A 19145-nucleotide genomic window follows, 5' to 3' on the forward strand; every position below is an offset into this window, starting at 1 on the left:
CACATTGCATCTGTACGTAGTCTATTGGTAAATAGCCCACCCATTTTCACCTACCTCATCCCCATACTGTTTTTATTTATTTACTTTTCTGCTCCTTTGCACACCAATATCTCTACCTGTACATGACCATCTGATCATTTATCACTCCAGTGTTAATCTGCAAAATTGTAATTATTCGCCTACCTCCTCATGCCTTTTGCACACATTGTATATAGACTCCCCCTTTGTTTTCTACTGTGTTATTGACTTGTTAATTGTTTACTCCATGTGTAACTCTGTGTTGTCTGCTCACACTGCTATGCTTTATCTTGGCCAGGTCGCAGTTGCAAATGAGAACTTGTTCTCAACTAGCCTACCTGGTTAAATAAAGGTGAAATAAAAAATAAATAAAATAAAAACACACCTTTTCTTTGCACCATATTAAATTATTCATTTTAATTTTTGAAATTCAATAGCACCTTGGTCATGTGACCTACACACCTCAAACAAGGTTCATAATGCACACTTAATGGGCCTACACATTGCACACCCTTTTGTTTGTCCATTTACATCTCATTTTACATGAATTTTTAAAAGTTTCAATCTTCAATAGCTCCTTAGTCTTATGACCTACAACCCTCAAACTACTTACAGAACACCCACTCACTAGCAATATATAATCGCACACCCTTAAATTCATCCATTTTAATCTCAGGTGATTTTACAATCATTTTTCTTTGTTTTTCATAGTTTCACATTTCAATAGCTCTCTAGTCATGTGACCTAAAACCCTCAAACTGGTTTCAGAATGTCCACTGACAATATTTATATATTCCACACCCTTTTCTTTTGTTCATTTGCATCTCATGAGATTTTACATGAGGTTTTCTAACTTACACATTTCAATAGCTACTTGGTCATGTGACCTACTGGACTCAAACAAGGTTCAGAATGTCCACTGACGACCCTTCTATATTGCACACCCTTTAGTTTATCAATTTTCCTCTCATACGATTTTACATTAATTTAGTCAACTTTAGAAGTTCAATAGCTCCTTGGTCACGAGGTCTACTGACCTCAAACATGGTTCAGAATGTACACTCAGTGAGCCTACACATTGTACTTTAGTTTGTCCATTTCCCCCTCACATGATTTTACATGCAATTTTTTACATTTCCATATGGCAAATGGATGGCCAGTTACTAGACGTCCGCGGGTGTTATTAAAATAGGCAGACGGCCTCAGGTCGCCCCCCAAGGCCTGGTCTTCCAGGAAGTCAAAAAAGAACTGGGGTCATCAGTTATTCTAGTTGCACCCGCCGGTTTATACAGTTTGACACATCCGAGTTTCTCCCTAAGGATAACATGGGTTTACAGGTTAAGCTCTAACTCTGCTTCTGTGCAGGCAATTTTCTAAATTCCTTTTGCCACATGTTCAGGGTCATCTGTACCTCTACAGATATCAACATGAAAAGATTGAATGGCCCCCTTCATATCCTAAAGGGAAAGTATGAACTTTACCATCAAATAGGACTGAAATCAACAAATTGGCAGGCTGAAATCATCACAGAAAGGGAAACAAATGGCATCACCATAATCACGTGAGATGAAAATGGACAAACTAAAGGGTGTGCAATATAGAAGGGTAGTCAGTGGACATTCTGAACCTTGTTTGAGTCCGGTAGGTCACATGACCAATGAGCTATTGAAATTAGAAAGTTTGAAAAATTCATGTAAAACGTGCGAGACGAAAATGGACCAACTAAAGGGTGTGCAATGTGTAGGCCCACTGAGTGTACATTCTGAACCTTGAGGTCAGGTCACATGACCAAGGAGCTATTGAAATTCAAATGTAAAAAAAAGTTGGTACTTTGTTTACGCTCCCTAACTAATTCAACTAGGAATACAAAATGCTGTTCACATTTCCAAATGTTTATTAGCTTTGGAAAGCAAATTAATATAGAAATCATGAAAATAAGACCTGTGCAAATTTTCCATCATGACACTTATTTTAAGTCTGTGGCTCAAGTGGTTTGAAAGGTATTGAAGTTTGAAAGTGTGAATATCCAACCTGAAACTGTTTTTACCTCTGTGAATAACCGTACACCCTTGACCAGGGCCCAGTTTCGTAGATTCAAGGTGCTGTTGACTTCAGGTTGGCACTTTTCCATTCGTATAACTCTACACCACGTGTCAAACTCATTCCATGGTGGGCTGGGTGTCTGCAGGTTTTCGCTCCTCCCTTATGCTTGATTGATGAATGAAGGTCACTAATCTGTAAGGAACTCCCCTCACCCGGGTTGTCTAGGTCTTAATTGAAAGGAAAAACCAGCAGACACGCGACTCTCCATGGAATGAGTTTGACACCCCTGCTCAGGGCCCGATTTCCCAAAAGCATCTTATGGTTAAGTTTATCGTTAGAACAATATTCTAATGATTAACTTAACCTTAAGATGCTTTTAGGACACCAGGCCCTGGACTGACTGAAATTTTGTGTATCAAGGCAAAAAGCCAAGTTCAGTGACAGGGTGCCAAAAATAAAGTTAATTCAGATTGTCAACCATTATAAAATCAAGTTTTATTTGATTTCTTTTTACAACTAATATTGATAAGAATATCAACTTTATCCTAAAGATAACTGGTTGCTTTCCCCACACAACCCTCCCACACACAAAAGCAAAGAGGGATAAAACAGCGGAAAGGCAGGGGTATAAATTGAATTGCTGCTTTGTTACTGGTGTCAGTGATGCTCTAAATAAATTCAATAAAATAAGAGGGACATTGAATACACATTTAAATGTCAAAAGGGAATTGGCACAAATTACTTTATTTATGCAGTGAGCTAACAGGACTTTTACCTACACTTTGTGAGAGAGAACCAATGTTATAAATGTTTATAGAGCCACTTAAACAAGAAATGAAATTGTCCAAAGAGTGGGAATATGAAGGAAAGTGAGTGTTCATACTCATCCTTGGTCCATGGAGTTATTCGGGATGTATGCGTGTGTGAGGGTTCTCTCCATAGTTGTATGTATTTGTTAGACATAACAGCTAAGGTTCTCTTGATTGCTGTTGAGGTCTTTTCTGAGTACAAGAGCAACAGTATGGATTTTTTTAAACGGGGTTAAATCCTGTCCATCACGTGAGGATGGTGTCGTCAATCTCTTCGTTAGAGTCTGGAAGGCTGGAGATCTTCTTCAGGGAGCGGCGGTGACAGTCAGACAGCAGCTCATTACTAGCGGAGTCAAGAATGGCACTGACGCTCTGAAAGACAAACATAACAGATTGTATTGTGAATGCACGCACAACTCAAATCCATCAGGCCAAGTATTATCTTCTTTATAATGAGTATTGCGACTGTTTATTTGTGCAAGTGTGTTTGTCACTGACTTGCATGGTCTGCTCTCCCTGACGCAGTCGGAGCAGGCTGACAATGGTGTGTTCGCTCTGGGCTCTGACGCTGGTGTTCTTGTCCTTGGTGTTGTCCAGCAGGCTCTTCACCAGCGGCTTGATGAGGGCGGGCTCCAGGGAGGGCGTGGCCTCGTCTTTAAACACCCACCACAGCACCCGCTCCGACACCAGCCTGATGTCACTGGACTGGTTCTGGAGACACTGTAGGGGAAATGACAGGGGAGAGGTTACTGACAAATTAGAGAAGCACTGTCAGTGTTCTTATTTCTTACATTTGTCCATACCCATGCAGCCACGGTGCTTAAACCTCTTAAATGTAAAGTCCCCATATTTGGGGACCCTATTAGATTGCATTTTATTCAATTCAGTCTGGTATGAGAACGGTAGCCCCTATCTGCAAAAGCAGGGTGTCTGCAGAAAGCTGATAATCTTGGCTATTGATCTGTGCCTTTATATTTGTTGTGACTTACTACCATATATGGGCATATGAATGTATAAGGGCAGGCCGAGGCAATGACCTAATTTCAAGGTGGCTGCTACCTACATTCCGGTTAGCATCGTGAAGCATAAACTAAATAAACACGGAATACATTGATACCCACCGAAAGCCGGGACTCCACAGATCATAAGGATGTGTTATTTGTCTGCCTGTGACCTACCATTATTGACCACCAGCACAGAGAGTCAAAATGGCAGCATTCGAAATTTTGGATGAAAAGCGTGCCCAAATGAAACTACCTGCTACTCAGGCCCAGAAGCTAGGATATGCATATATAGTGGGGCAAAAAAGTATTTAGTCAGCCACCAATTGTGCAAGTTCTCCCACTTAAAAAGATGAGAGAGGCCTGTATTTTCATCATAGGTACACTTCAACTATGACAGACAAAATGAGGGGAAAAAAATCCAGAAAATCACATTGTAGGATTTTTTATGAATTTATTTGCAAATTATGGTGGAAAATAAGTATTTGGTCTATAACAAAAGTTTATCTCAATACTTTGTTATATTCCCTTTGTTGGCAATGACAGAGGTCAAACGTTTTCTGTAAGTCTTCACAAGGTTTTCACACACTGTTGCTGGTATTTTGGCCCATTCCTCCATGCAGATCTCCTCTAGAGCAGTGATGTTTTGGGGCTGTTGCTGGGCAACACGGACTTTCAACTCCCTCCAAAGATTTTTTATGAGGTTGAGATTTGGAGACTGGCTAGGCCACTCCAGGACCTTGAAATGCTTCTTACGAAGCCACTCCTTCGTTGCCCGGGCGGCGTGTTTGGGATCATTGTCATGCTGAATGACCCAGCCACGTTTAATCTTCAATGCCCTTGCTGATGGAAGGAGGTTTTCACTCAAAATCTCACGATACATGGCACCATTCATTCTTTCCTTTACACGGATCAGTCATCCTGGTCCCTTTGCAGAAAAACAGCCCCAAAGCATGATGTTTCCACCCCCATGCTTCACAGTAGGTATGGTGTTCTTTGGATGCAACTCAGCATTCTTTGTCCTCCAAACACGACGAGTTGAGTTTTTACCAAAAAGTTATATTTTGGTTTCATCTGACCATATGACATTCTCCCAATCTTCTTCTGGATCATCCAAATGCTCTCTAGCAAACTTCAGACGAGCCTGGACATGTACTGGCTTAAGCAGGGGGACACGTCTGGCACTGCAGGATTTGAGTCCCTGGCGGCGTAGTGTGTTACTGATGGTAGGCTTTGTTACTTTGGTCCCAGCTCTCTGCAGATCATTCACTAGCCCCCCCCCCCCCCCCCCCCCCGTGTGGTTCTGGGATTTTTGCTCACAGTTCTTGTGATCATTTTGACCCCACGGGGTGAGATCTTGCGTGGAGCCCCAGATCGAGGGAGATTATCAGTGGTCTTGTATGTCTTCCATTTCCTAATAATTGCTCCCACAGTTGATTTCTTCAAACCAAGCTGCTAACCTTTTGCAGATTCAGTCTTCCCAGTCTGGTGCAGGTCTACAATTCTGTTTCTGGTGTCCTTTGACAGCTCTTTGGTCTTGGCCATAGTGGAGTTTGGAGTGTGACTGTTTGAGGTTGTGGACAGGTGTCTTTTATACTGATAACAAGTTCAAACAGGTGCCATTAATACAGGTAACGAGTGGAGGACAGAGGAGCCTCTTAATTAATTAACCTCTTGGAACTACCCATCCCGGATCCGGGAGAATTGTCATCAACTACACTAATTAGCATAGCGCAACGGTCAAAAAATATTACTAGAAAATATTCATATTCATGAAATCACAAGTGAAATATAGTGAAACACAGTTTAGCCTTTTGTTAATCACCCTGTCATCTCAGATTCTGAAATTATGCTTTACAGCCAAAGCAAGACAAGCGTTTGTGTAAGTTTATCGATAGCCTAGCATAGCATTATGTCCAGCTAGCAGCAGGAAGCTTGGTAACGAAAATCAGAAAAGCAATCAAATTAACCGTTTACCTTTGATGAGCTTCGGATGTTTTCACTCACGAGACTCCCAGTTAGACAGCAAATGTTCCTTTTGTTCCATAAAGATTATTTTTATACCCAAAATACCTCCGTTTGTTGGTCATGTTATGTTGGGAAATCCACCGGAAATAGCGGTCACGACAACGCCGAACAAAATTCCAAATTATATACATAATATCGACAGAAACATGGCAGACATTTTTTATATTCAAACCTCAAGGTGTTTTTCAAATATCTCTTCGATAATATATCAACCGGGACAATTGGCATTTCAGTAGGAGCGAGAGGAAAAATGACTACCTCTGTCTTTTACGCAAGAATCACTCTTGAGAGCCCTCAGCTGGCCACTTATGCAATGTAGTCGTTTACACTCATTCTTCAACATAAAGGCGTGAAACTACGTCAAAATGCTGTAAGACACCTTCGGGAATACGTAGAAAAAGGAATCTGGTTGATATCCCTTTCAATGGCCAATAGGGGTGCATAGGAATACAACGGTTTCAAAACATGAGTCACATCCTGATTGGATTTTTCTTAGGCTTTCGCCTGCAATATCAGTTCTGTTATACTCACAGACAATATTTTTACAGTTTTGGAAACTTTAGAGTGTTTTCTATCATAAGCTGTCAATTATATGCATATTCTAGCATCTGGTCCTGAGAAATAGGCCGTTTACTTTGGGAACGTTATTTTCCCCCCAAAAAGACGTTTATCTTTAATCCTACGTGTAAAAAATGTATTTTTCATCAATGTTTATGATAAGTATTTCTGTAATTTGATGTGACACAAATTTCACCGGATGTTTGTTTGAGACAATGATTACTGTACATAACGCGCCAATTTCAACTGAGGTTTTTGGACGTAAAGATTAACTTTATCGAACAAAACACACATTTATTGTGTAACATGAAGTCCTGTGAGTGCCATCTGATGAAGATCATCAAAGGTTAGTGATTAACTTAATCGCTATTTCTGACTTTTGTGAGCCCTCTCCTTGGCTGGAAAATGGCTGTATGGTTTTCTGTGACTAGGCACTGACCAAACATAATCGTTTGGTGTGCTTTCGCCGTAAAGCCTTTTTGAAATTGGACACTGTGGTTTGATTTACAAGAAGTCTATCTTTACAATGGTGTATAATACTTATATGTTTGAGGAATTTTAATTATGGGATTTCTGTTGTTTTCAATTTGGCGCCCTGCAATTTCACTTGCTGTTGTCGAGGTGGGACGCTACCGTCCCACTGGTACCAGAGAGGTTGGAAAACCACACTACATGCTGATCCAACATTGATGTAATGTCCTTAAAACAAGTCAAAATGAGGCTCAGTAGTGTGTGTGGCCTCCACGTGCCTGTATGACCTCCCTTCAACGCCTGGGCATGCTCCTGATGAGGTGGCGGATGGTCTCCTGAGGGATCTCCTCCCAGGCCAAGACTAAAGCATCCGCCAACTCCTGGACAGTCTGTGGTGCAACGTGGCATTGGTGGATGGAGCGAGACATGATGTCCTAGGTTCTTAGGTTTTGGCCTTTCTAGGGAGTTTTTCCTAGCCACTGTGCTTCTACACCTGCATTGCTTGCTGTTTGGGGTTTTAGGCTGGGTTTCTGTACAGCACTTTGAGATATCAGCTGATGTACGAAGGGCTATATAAATAAATTTGATTTGATTTTGATTTGATGTCCTAGATGTGCTCAATTGGATTCAGGTCTGGGGAACGGTCAGGCCAGTCCATTGCATCAATGCCTTCCTCTTGCAGGAACTGCTGACACACTCCAGCCACATGAGGTCTTGCATTAGGAGGAACCCAGGGCCAACCGCACCAGCATATGGTCTCACAAGGGGTCTGAGGATCTCATCTCGGTACCTAATGGTAGTCAGGCTACCTCTGGCGAGCACATGGAGGGCTGTACGGCCCCCCCCAAAGAAATACCATGAAATACCACACCATGACTGACCCACCGCCAAACCGGTCATGCTGGAGGATGTTGCAGGCAGCAGAACGTTCTCCACAGCATCTCCAGACTCTGTCACGTGCTCAGTGTGAACCTGCTTTCATCTGTGAAGAGCACAGGGCGCCAGTGGCGAATTTGCCAAACTTGGTGTTCTCTGGCAAATGCCAAACGTCCTGCACGGTGTTGGGCTGTAAGCACAACCCCCACCTGTGGACGTCGGGCCCTCATACCACCCTCATGGAGTCTGTTTCTGACCGTTTGAGCAGAAACATGCACATTTGTGGCCTGCTGGAGGTCATTTTGCAGGGCTCTGGCAGTGCTCCTCCTTGCACAAAGGCGGAAGTAGCGGTCCAACTGCTGGGTTGTTGCCCTCCTACGGCCTCCTCCACGTCTCCTGATGTACTGGCCTGTCTCCTGGTAGCGCCTCCATGCTCTGGACACTACGCTGACAGACACAGCAAATCTTCTTGCCATAGCTCGCATTGATGTGCCATCCTGGATGAGCTGCACTACCTGAGCCACTTGTGTGGGTTGTAGACTCCGTCTCATGCTACCACTAGAGTGAAAGCACCGCCAACATTCAAAAGTGACCAAAACATCAGCCAGGAAGCATAGGAACTGAGAAGTGGTCTGTGGTCCCCACCTGCAGAACCACTCCATTATACATTATACCACCCACCACTGCGACCTGTATGCTCTAGTCGGCTGGCCCTCGCTACATATTCGTCGACAGACCCACTGGCTCCAGGTCATCTACAAGTCCATGCTAGGTAAAGCTCCGCCTTATCTCAGTTCACTGGTCACGATGGCAACACCCACCCGTAACACGGGCAGGTGTATCTCACTGATCATCCCTAAAGCCAACACCTCATTTGGCCGCCTTTCGTTCCAGTTCTCTGCTGCCTGTGACTGGAACGAATTGCAAAAATCGCTGAAGTTTGAGACTTTTATCTCCCTCACCAACTTCAAACATCTGCTATCTGAGCAGCTAACCGATCGCTGCAGCTGTATATAGTCTATCGGTAAATAGCCCACCCATTTTTACCTACCTCATCCCCATACTGTTTTTATTTATTTTATTTATGCTCTTTTGCACACCAATATATCTATCTACCTGTACATGACCATCTGATCATTTATCACTCCAGTGTTATAATCTGCAAAATTGTAATTATTCGCCTACCTCCTCATGCCTTTTGCACACAATGTATATAGACTCTCCTTTTTTCTACTGTATTATTGACTTGTTAATTGTTTACTCCATGTGTAACTCTGTGTTGTCTGTTCACACTGCTATGCTTTATCTTGGCCAGGTCACAGTTGCAAATGAGAACTTGTTCTCAACTAGCCTACCTGGTTAAATAAAGGTGAAATAAATAAAAATAAATTGGGAGTGTCTTGCTAATTGCCTATAATTTCCACCTGTTGTCTATTCCATTTGCACAACAGCATGTGAAATTTATTGTCAATCAGTGTTGCTTCCTAAGTGGACAGTTTGATTTCACAGAAGTGGGATTGACTTGGAGTTACATTGTGTTGTTTAAGTGTTCCCTTTATTTTTTTGAGCAGTGTATATTACAACAATACTGAATGAACACTTATTTTAACTTAACATAATACATCAATTTAGTCTCAAATAAATAATGAAACGTGTTCAATTTGGTTTAAATAATGCAAAAACACAGTTGGAGAAGAAAGTAAAAGTGCAATATGTGCCATGTAAAAAAGCTAATGTTTAATATATTCCTTGCTCAGAACATGAGAACATATGAAAGCTGGTGGTTCCTTTTAACATGAGTCTTCAATATTCCCACTTAAGAAGGTTTAGGTTATTGTTATTATAGGAATTATAGGACTTTCTCTCTATACCATTTGTATTTCATATACCTTTGAACATTGGATGTTCTTCTAGGCACTATAGTATTGCCAGCCTAATATCGCGAGTTGATAGGCTTGAAGTAATAAACAGCGCTGTGCTTCAAGCATTGCGAAGAGCTGCTGGCAAACACAGGAAAGTGCATTATGGTCTTTGTTAGGAAGAAATGGTCTTCACACAGTTCGCAACGAGCCAGGAGGGTCAAACTGCTGCATATACCCTGACTCTGCTTGCACAGATCGCAAGAGAAGTGAGACAATGTCCCTAGTTAATATTGCCTGCTAACATGAATTTCTTTTAACTAAATATGCAGGTTTAAAGAATATACTTGTATATTGATTTTTAAGAAAGGCATTGCTGTTTATGGTTAGGTACATTGGTGCAACGACAGTGCTTTTTTCGCGAATGCGCTTGTTAAATCATCACCCGTTTGGCGAAGTAGGCTGTGATTTGATGATAAATTAACAGGCACCGCATTGATTATTTGCAACGCAGGACAAGCTAGTTAAACTAGTAATATCATCAAACATGTGTAGTTAACTAGTGATTATGTTAAGATTGGTAGTTTTTTATAAGTTAAGTTTAATGCTAGCTAGCAACTTACCTTGGCTCCTTGCTGCACTCGTGTAACAGGTGGTCAGCCTGCCACGCAGTCTCCTCGTGGAGTGCAATGTAATCCAAAAATGATGATTACCGATTGTTACGAAAACTTGAAATGCCGATTAGTCGGTCGACCTCTACTTTATATAGCTAATTTAATGTTTGCATTTCATTTTTTACAAGTAATCTGCTTTTTGTGCTTTGGATTTAGTTTACATAGGCCTACATAACAAGTCATTTCAATGTTATATAATTCCAAAGTAGTTATTGTCTATGTTTCATATTAGTTCACTGTTTGCTGTTCTACGTGCCATCTTGTAACTTGAGACCACTGCACTCTCACTCCCATTGTTCATTTGTGGTTGACTCCTCTGCCTTTCTCTCTTAAGTGTTATTGTTTGCATTGTGTGTGTGCAGTACACCTATGTGAGCCACTGGTGTTTTTACTTTACAGTAATGTCATTTAGTAAATTTAGTCAACTGTACTTCAGAGTGGAGGATGCAGAGGATTTTGATGACGTTTGAGAGCAACCCTTCCCCAACCAGTGCCCCCCCCTATGTCAATCACCCGTCTGATGGTTCTACATCCACTTTTCATAGACCTCTTGAAAGAGAAAATAGGGGCTTGTGGCACCATTCGTCCTAACAGAATCGGTTTCCCCAAAACCAAGGTAAACGACATGACAAAGACAGCGGAGGAGGAGCATAGGTTGGATCAGGACTACCAAGCTGCTTTTTGTGAAATGGAAGGACACTAGGGAAGTAACCATGCTCACCACACATCATAAGGCATTCAATAACAACCATGTCTCAAGGATGGTGAAAAGTGAAGAATGACCCCATTCCTGTGAAGAACTACAAGGCCAGCATGGGGGGGATGTCAACCTATCTGATAAGATACTACCAGGATACTACCAGGTCCTCCACAAGACCAGGAAGTGGTATAATACTTATTTTTTACCACTTTATGGACATTCCTACAGTAAATCCTTTCACTCTCCACAAGTAGAAGGCCAAAGCACAAGGTCAAACCCCTCTCTGGGGGCCCAAAGCAACCTCACAACCATCACAAGACACCCCACTCAAGGTGAGCGCCACTATCCAACACACATACCAAAAGACAAAAGGATGAACTGCAAGAATTGCACAAAATACTCGGGGGGGGGGGGGGGGGGGGGGGGTTAAATGACTGATCTTCTGCCCGAAAGGCCAGTTTGCTTTTTGTTTCCTGGCAGAGAGGGACTGCTTCAAAGACTATCACGACTTATTTATTGCCTTACCTCCCTAATCTTACTACATTTGCACACACTGTATATAGATGTTTCTATTGTGTTATTGACTGTACGTTTGTCTATCCCATGTGTAACTCTGTGTTGTTTTTGTCACACTGCTTTGCTTTATCTTGGCCAGGTCAAAGTTGTAAATGAGAACTTGTTCTCAACTGGCCTACCTGGTTAAATAAAGGTGAAATAAATCAAATAAAAACGACATGCATAAGCTACGGGGAAAGTGAAATCTAATCATGGGATGGGATGTAAAACGAACACGAATGCCATTTGTAAATAGTTCAGCTTATTTCTATTTTTGCACCTTTCTTAGTGAAGGACAGGTGTGTAACCAAGTGTGTTTGATAAAAAAAATATTTAAAAAACATCTTATGTACAGCACCAGTCAAAAGTTTAGCACACCTACTCATTCAATGGTTTTTCTTTATTTTGACTATTGTAGAATAATAGTGAAGACATCAAAACTATGAAATAACACATTGAATCATGTAGTAACCAAAAAAGTGTTAAATATATTTTATAATTGAGATTCTTCAAAATAGCTACCCTTTGCCTTGACAGCTTTGCACTCTTGGCATTCTCTCAACCAGCTTCATGAGGTAGTCACCTGGAATGAATTTCAATTAACAGGTGTGCCTTGTTAAAAGTGAATGTGGAATTTCTTTCCTTTTTAATGCATTTGAGCCAATCAGTTGTGTTGTGACAAGGTAGGGGTGGTATACAGAATAGCCTTATTTGGTAAAAGGCCAAGTCCATATTATGGAAACAACAGCTCAAATAAGCAGGGAAACGATAGTCCATCATTACTTTAAGACATGAAGGTCAGTCAATGAAAATGTCAAGAACTTTGAAAGTTTCTTCAAGTGCAGTTACAAAAACCATCAAGTGCTATAATGAAACTGGCTCTCATGAGGACCGCCACAGGAAAGGAAGACTCAGAGTTACCTCTGCTGGAGAGAAGTTAATTAGAGCTCCCAGCTACAGAAATTGCATCACAATTAAAATGCTTCAGAGTTCAAGTAACAGACACATCTCAACCTAATCGAGGAGGAGACTGCGTGAATCAGGCCTTCATGGTCTAATTGCTGCAAAGAAACCACTACTAAAGGACACTAATAAGAAGAAGACTTGCTTGGGCCAAGAAACAAGTAATGGACATCAGAACAGTGGAAATCTGTCCTTTGGTCTGATGAGTCCAAATTTGAGATTTTTGGTTCCAACCTCTGTCTTTGTGAGACAGAGAGTAGGTGAATGGATGATCTCCGCATGTGTGGTTCCCACCGTGAAGCATGGAGGTGATGGTGCTTTGCTGGTGACACTGTGATTATATTTAGAATTTAAGGCACACTTAACCAGCATGGCTACCACAGAATTCTGCAGCGATACGCCATCCCATCTGGTTTGAAGCTTAATGGGACTATCATTTGTTTTTCAACAGGACAATGACCCAACACACCTCCAGGCTGTGTAAGGGCTATTTGACCAAGAAGGAGCGTGATGAGTGCTGCATCAGATGACCAGGTCTCCACAATCACCAGACCTCAACACAATTGAGATGGTTTGGGATGAGTTGGACTGCAGAGTGAAGGAAAAGCAGCCAACAAGTGCTCAGCAAATGTGGGAACTCCTTCAAGACGGTTGGAAAAGCATTCCAGGTGAAGCTGGTTGAGAGAAATCCAAGAGTGTGCAAATCTGTCAAGGCAAAGGGTGGCTACTTAAAATAATCTGAAATATATTTTGATTTGTTTAACACCTTTTTGGTTTCTACATGATTCAATGTGTTATTTCATAGTTTTGATGTCTTCACTATTATTCTACAATAGTCAAAATAAAGAAAAAACATTGAATGAGTAGGTGTGCTAAACTTTTGACTGGTACTGTATATCTGTTGCTTAATATTGTTTTTGTAAACAGTTAATTTGTATGTGGGACCAATACGTTGGATATGCCTAGGCTAAACGTTCAGGCACTTTGGAGAGGTTGAAAAAACACTTAGATATCCCCTGTAAGAACCACGACACCACCACAATGTTTGAGGTTGGTGTTGTAGAAACTTAGTTATAGTGAACAATAGCTTTTAGGTACATCCAGTGTGCAAAAATAGTGCAATTACCACATTTGGACACTTTGGAGAGGTTGAAAGGACACTTGAATGTACCCTGGATACCCTATACCACCACAATGTTTGAGTGAGGTAGATATGGTAAAAATTGTGTTTTTATACTGAACAAATACCATTTAGTGATTGCAAATATGTAATAGCACTGGAATTACCTCATTTACAGACATATGCCACTTTGGAGAGGTTTAGGGACACTTGGAAACGTCACGTGACCACACCTGACACCACTTACTATAACATCTGCCCATTTCTAGTTGTTAGGTCTATCAAACCCATTTTCTTTCTTCTGATATTGTTCACTTGTTGTGGAAGCCATCTGATGTGTTTCCAGCTCTGGGCATAAATAATTCACTTACAGTGCCTTGCGAAAGTATTCGGCCCCCTTGAACTTTGAGACCTTTTGCCACATTTCAGGCTTCAAACATAAAGATATAAAACTTATTTTTTTTGTGAAGAATCAACAACAAGTGGGACACAATCATGAAGTGGAACGACGTTTATTGGATATTTCAAACTTTTTTAACAAATCAAAAACCTCTATCAGTTTTGCACATCGAGAGACTGAAATTTTTTCCCATTCCTCCTTGCAAAACAGCTCGAGCTCAGTGAGGTTGGATGGAGAGCATTTGTGAACAGCAGTTTTCAGTTCTTTCCACAGATTCTCGATTTGATTCAGGTCTGGACTTTGACTTGGCTATTCTAACACCTGGATATGTTTATTTTTGAACCATTCCATTGTAGATTTTGCTTTATGTTTTGGATCATTGTCTTGTTGGAAGACAAATCTCCGTCCCAGTTTTAGGTCTTTTGCAGACTCCATCAGGTTTTCTTCCAGAATGGTCCTGTATTTGGCTCCATCCATCTTCCCATCAATTTTAACCATCTTCCCTGTCCCTGCTGAAGAAAAGCAGGCCCAAACCATGATGCTGCCACCACCATGTTTGACAGTGGTGATGGTGTGTTCAGGGTGATGAGCTGTGTTGCTTTTACGCCAAACATAACGTTTTGCATTGTTGCCAAAAAGTTCAATTTTGGTTTCATCTGACCAGAGCACCTTCTTCCACATGTTTGGTGTGTCTCCCAGGTGGCTTGTGGCAAACTTTAAACAACACTTTTTATGGATATCTTTAAGAAATGGCTTTCTTCTTGCCACTCTTCCATAAAGGCCAGATTTGTGCAATATACGACTGATTGTTGTCCTATGGACAGAGTCTCCCACCTCAGCTGTAGATCTCTGCAGTTCATCCAGAGTGATCATGGGCCTCTTGGCTGCATCTCTGATCAGTCTTCTCCTTGTATGAGCTGAAAGTTTAGAGGGACGGCCAGGTCTTGGTAGATTTGCAGTGGTCTGATACTCCTTCCATTTCAATATTATCGCTTGCACAGTGCTCCTTGGGATGTTTAAAGCTTGGGAAATCTTTTTGTATCCAAATCCGGCTTTAAACTTCTTCACAACAGTATCTCGGACCTGCCTGGTGTGTTCCTTGTTCTTCATGATGCTCTCTGCGATTTTAACGGACCTCTGAGACTATCACAGTGCAGGTGCATTTATACGGAGACTTGATTACACACAGGTGGATTGTATTTATCATCATTAGTCATTTAGGTCAACATTGGATCATTCAGAGATCCTCACTGAACTTCTGGAGAGAGTTTGCTGCACTGAAAGTAAAGGGGCTGAATAATTTTGCACGCCCAATTTTTCAGTTTTTGATTTGTTAAAAAAGTTTGAAATATCCAATAAATGTCGTTCCACTTCATGATTGTGTCCCACTTGTTGTTGATTCTTCACAAAAAAATACAGTTTTATATCTTTATGTTTGAAGCCTGAAATGTGGCAAAGGTCGCAAAGTTCAAGGGGGCCGAATACTTTCGCAAGGCACTGTATAGCTTGTCAATGAAAGACTTTCAAAATAAAAAAAGTTAGTGTGTGCTTAATCTTGTGTATTCTGTACTATAACTCCTATCTTCTGATAATTTCCTCCTCTCATAACCTCATAATATACCATGTTTTGGCATGTCAGAATCATGTAATTACACGTGAATTGCAGTTACTTTTGGGTATGTCTATTTGCTTGATTTGCGCTTGATTTGAGGGGGGGAAGGTGACGTAACAGATTACTCCTGAGAAAGTACCCCCCTGCCTCACCTTCACAAACTGTGAGATGATGCGCTGTGATGAGCCACTTCCTTCTTCGGTTCTGAGATGATGTCTCATCAGGTAGCCCATGGCTCTGATCCCACTGGTAGCTATGGGGATCTGGAGGAGTCGACCGTGCACAGTGTTCAGTCAGAGAGGAGAAAGAGGCATGGTTTGGCGTAGTGCTTGACGAGCCAATCCTTCCACTGTCTGGGTGAACAGAATGAGTAAACTAAAAGGAGCGGTGTCCACTTAGATCTGACCAGATGTATGAAGTTCCTACCCTGTCTGCGGTGGCACTGGCCAGGATGGCCTCCGTCACGGTTGAACTGTACTCCTCCACACACAGCTGCTCAGGGGCAGACTTGATTGCAATGGCCAGAGTCATACTGCGACCATGACGCACCATCCAGTCCACTCCTGATATGTCAGCTAGGTGAAGAACGGGAACATTTTTCATAGATTAAACAGAAGTCTTTCCTTACTACATTATAGTCTTGATAGTCAAGAGTTACAGTGCCTTGCGAAAGTATTCGGCCCCCTTGAACTTTGCGACCTTTTGCCATATTTCAGGCTTCAAACATAAAGATATAAAACTGTATTTTTTTGTGAAGAATCAACAACAAGTGGGACACAATCATGAAGTGGAACGACATTTATTGGATATTTCAAACTTTTTTAACAAATCAAAAACTGAAGAATTGGGCGTGCAAAATTATTCAGCCCCCTTAAGTTAATACTTTGTAGCGCCACCTTTTGCTGCGATTACAGCTGTAAGTCGCTTGGGGTATGTCTCTATCAGTTTTGCACATCGAGAGACTGACATTTTTTCCCATTCCTCCTTGCAAAACAGCTCGAGCTCAGTGAGGTTGGATGGAGAGCATTTGTGAACAGCAGTTTTCAGTTCTTTCCACAGATTCTCGATTGGATTCAGGTCTGGACTTTGACTTGGCCATTCTAACACCTGGATATGTTTATTTTTGAACCATTCCATTGTAGATTTTGCTTTATGTTTTGGATCATTGTCTTGTTGGAAGACAAATCTCCGTCCCAGTCTCAGGTCTTTTGCAGACTCCATCAGGTTTTCTTCCAGAATGGTCCTGTATTTGGCTCCATCCATCTTCCCATCAATTTGAACCATCTTCCCTGTCCCTGCTGAAGAAAAGCAGGCCCAAACCATGATGCTGCCACCACCATGTTTGACAGTGGAGATGGTGTGTTCAGGGTGATGAGCTGTGTTGCTTTTACGCCAAACATAACGTTTTGCATTGTTGCCAAAAAGTTCAATTTTGGTTTCATCTGACCAGAGCACCTTCTTCCACATGTTTGGTGTGTCTCCCAGGTGGCTTGTGGCAAACTTTAAACGGCACTTTTTATGGATATCTTTAAGAAATGGCTTTCTTCTTGCCACTCTTCCATAAAGGCCAGATTTGTGCAATATACGACTGATTGTTGTCCTATGGACAAAGTCTCCCACCTCAGCTGTAGATCTCTGCAGTTCATCCAGAGTGATCATGGGCCTCTTGGCTGCATCTCTGATCAGTCTTCTCCTTGTATGAGCTGAAAGTTTAGAGGGACGGCCAGGTCTTGGTAGATTTGCAGTGGTCTGATACTCCTTCCATTTCAATATTATCGCTTGCACAGTGCTCCTTGGGATGTTTAAAGCTTGGGAAATATTTTTGTATCCAAATCCGGCTTTAAACTTCTTCACAACAGTATCTCGGACCTGCCTGGTGTGTTCCTTGTTCTTCATGATGCTCTCTGCGCTTTTGACGGACCTCTGAGACTATCACAGTGCAGGTGCATTTATACGGAGACTTGATTACACACAGGTGGATTGTATTTATCATCATTAGTAATTTAGGTCAACATTGGATCATTCAGAGATCCTCACTGAACTTCTGGAGAGAGTTTGCTGCACTGAAAGTAAAGGGGCTGAATAATTTTGCACGCCCAATTTTTCAGTTTTTGATTTGTTAAAAAAGTTTGAAATATCCAATAAATGTCATTCCACTTCATGATTGTGTCCCACTTGTTGTTGATTCTTCACAAAAAATACAGTTTTATATCTTTATGTTTGAAGCCTGAAATGTGGCAAAAGGTCGCAAAGTTCAAGGGGGCCGAATACTTTCGCAAGGCACTGTAAGTGTTAGAAATTATAACGTGTACATTCAATGTGTGAATACCTTTTATCATAAGTGTGAATGTTTGTGCTATATAAAGGGTTGTGCGTGGGCGAAGAGTATGTGACAGTGTAAATTCTTACCCAGGACATGCTGAAGCAACACACTCCTCAGATCCTCTTCAGACAGGAAGGCACACAGCTCTCCTAAACAACCTGCTGAGGACATGCGTGTAGCATCCTACACACACACAAAGTTAGAACTAAATTATTCTATATAAGGCTTTCATACACACTGGCTGATAAGGAGGCCTAAAACCCCTTTCATTAAGCCACATCCTGCCTTGACTGACGGAAGTCTAGTTCGATCAGAGGTAAAAACTAAACATTGCACTCTGAAAGATCCTTTCATTGAAACATGGAGCTGAATATGTCCTTATCAAATCAAATCTTATTGGTCACATACACGGGTTTAGCAGATGTTATTGCAGGTGTAGCGAAATGCTTATGCCAGGTTCAGTATTGCAGGGCTACAATATATATTAGCTAGCAAGATTAAACGGAAATAGTTTTATACTCAATTCTAGCAATTACCATTGAGAGACGGGGGGGGGGGGGGGGGTATCAGTAGACTGCCTTAAAAACATCTGTTGCATTCACACATGCTTTAGTCAGTGTATCTGCTCGTAAACATACCTCATCATGACCCAGCATACTTAGCAATGTGGTGGTGATGTTTTTCCTGATGGCTGGGTCAACCTTTGACCCTGCTCCCTGGATGACGAATCGTAAGGCTTGTAGCATGGTCTCCCTGAAAAAAGGGAGCAAAACACTAGGCTGATTGATTGAATCTAATCAATCCCCCAACAATCCTAAATGAGAGGAATCCTATATGGAACTGATCACTACTCTTCACATTGTGTTTCTCAGTTACCCAGGTTACCCAAAACCCCTGGTTTTGCATACCTGACTCCTGAGTCCTCAGCATTGTGGATGGCAGAGAGCTGCTCTGTAAATAGGGGGTCCACCTTGCTGTGGATGGAGACCAGCTGGCCCAGGGCCTCAGCAGCCTTCAGCCTGACCGCCCGGCTAGAGTCCTGCAGAGCCTTCAGGAAGGTGGTCTGGAGCTGGGGCAGAAAGGGCTTCAGGGCTATGCCTACCTGGAGACAGGGGCAGAGCAACAGGGTCAGGAC

General features: G+C 41.8%; 1 protein-coding gene across 1 annotated transcript in view; it reads right to left on the reverse strand.

Annotated features, from left to right (window-relative positions):
• Window positions 1-420: 420 nt before the first annotated feature.
• Window positions 421-19145, reverse strand: part of LOC110535056 (eIF-2-alpha kinase activator GCN1) — a 57901-nt gene continuing 39176 nt past the window's right edge. The window contains exons 51-57 of the mRNA XM_036935737.1: window positions 18919-19112; window positions 18649-18763; window positions 18097-18193; window positions 16114-16262; window positions 15840-15950; window positions 3369-3590; window positions 421-3242 (exon numbers count right to left, since the gene is read on the reverse strand). Of these exons, the coding sequence (XP_036791632.1) occupies window positions 3117-3242; window positions 3369-3590; window positions 15840-15950; window positions 16114-16262; window positions 18097-18193; window positions 18649-18763; window positions 18919-19112 (1014 nt within the window). The 3' untranslated portion in view covers window positions 421-3116. The remainder of the gene's footprint in view (window positions 3243-3368; window positions 3591-15839; window positions 15951-16113; window positions 16263-18096; window positions 18194-18648; window positions 18764-18918; window positions 19113-19145) is intronic.

The sequence above is a fragment of the Oncorhynchus mykiss genome, chromosome 11 (genome assembly GCF_013265735.2).
Source record: "Oncorhynchus mykiss isolate Arlee chromosome 11, USDA_OmykA_1.1, whole genome shotgun sequence".
In the NCBI taxonomy this organism is placed as follows: Eukaryota; Metazoa; Chordata; class Actinopteri; order Salmoniformes; family Salmonidae; genus Oncorhynchus; species Oncorhynchus mykiss.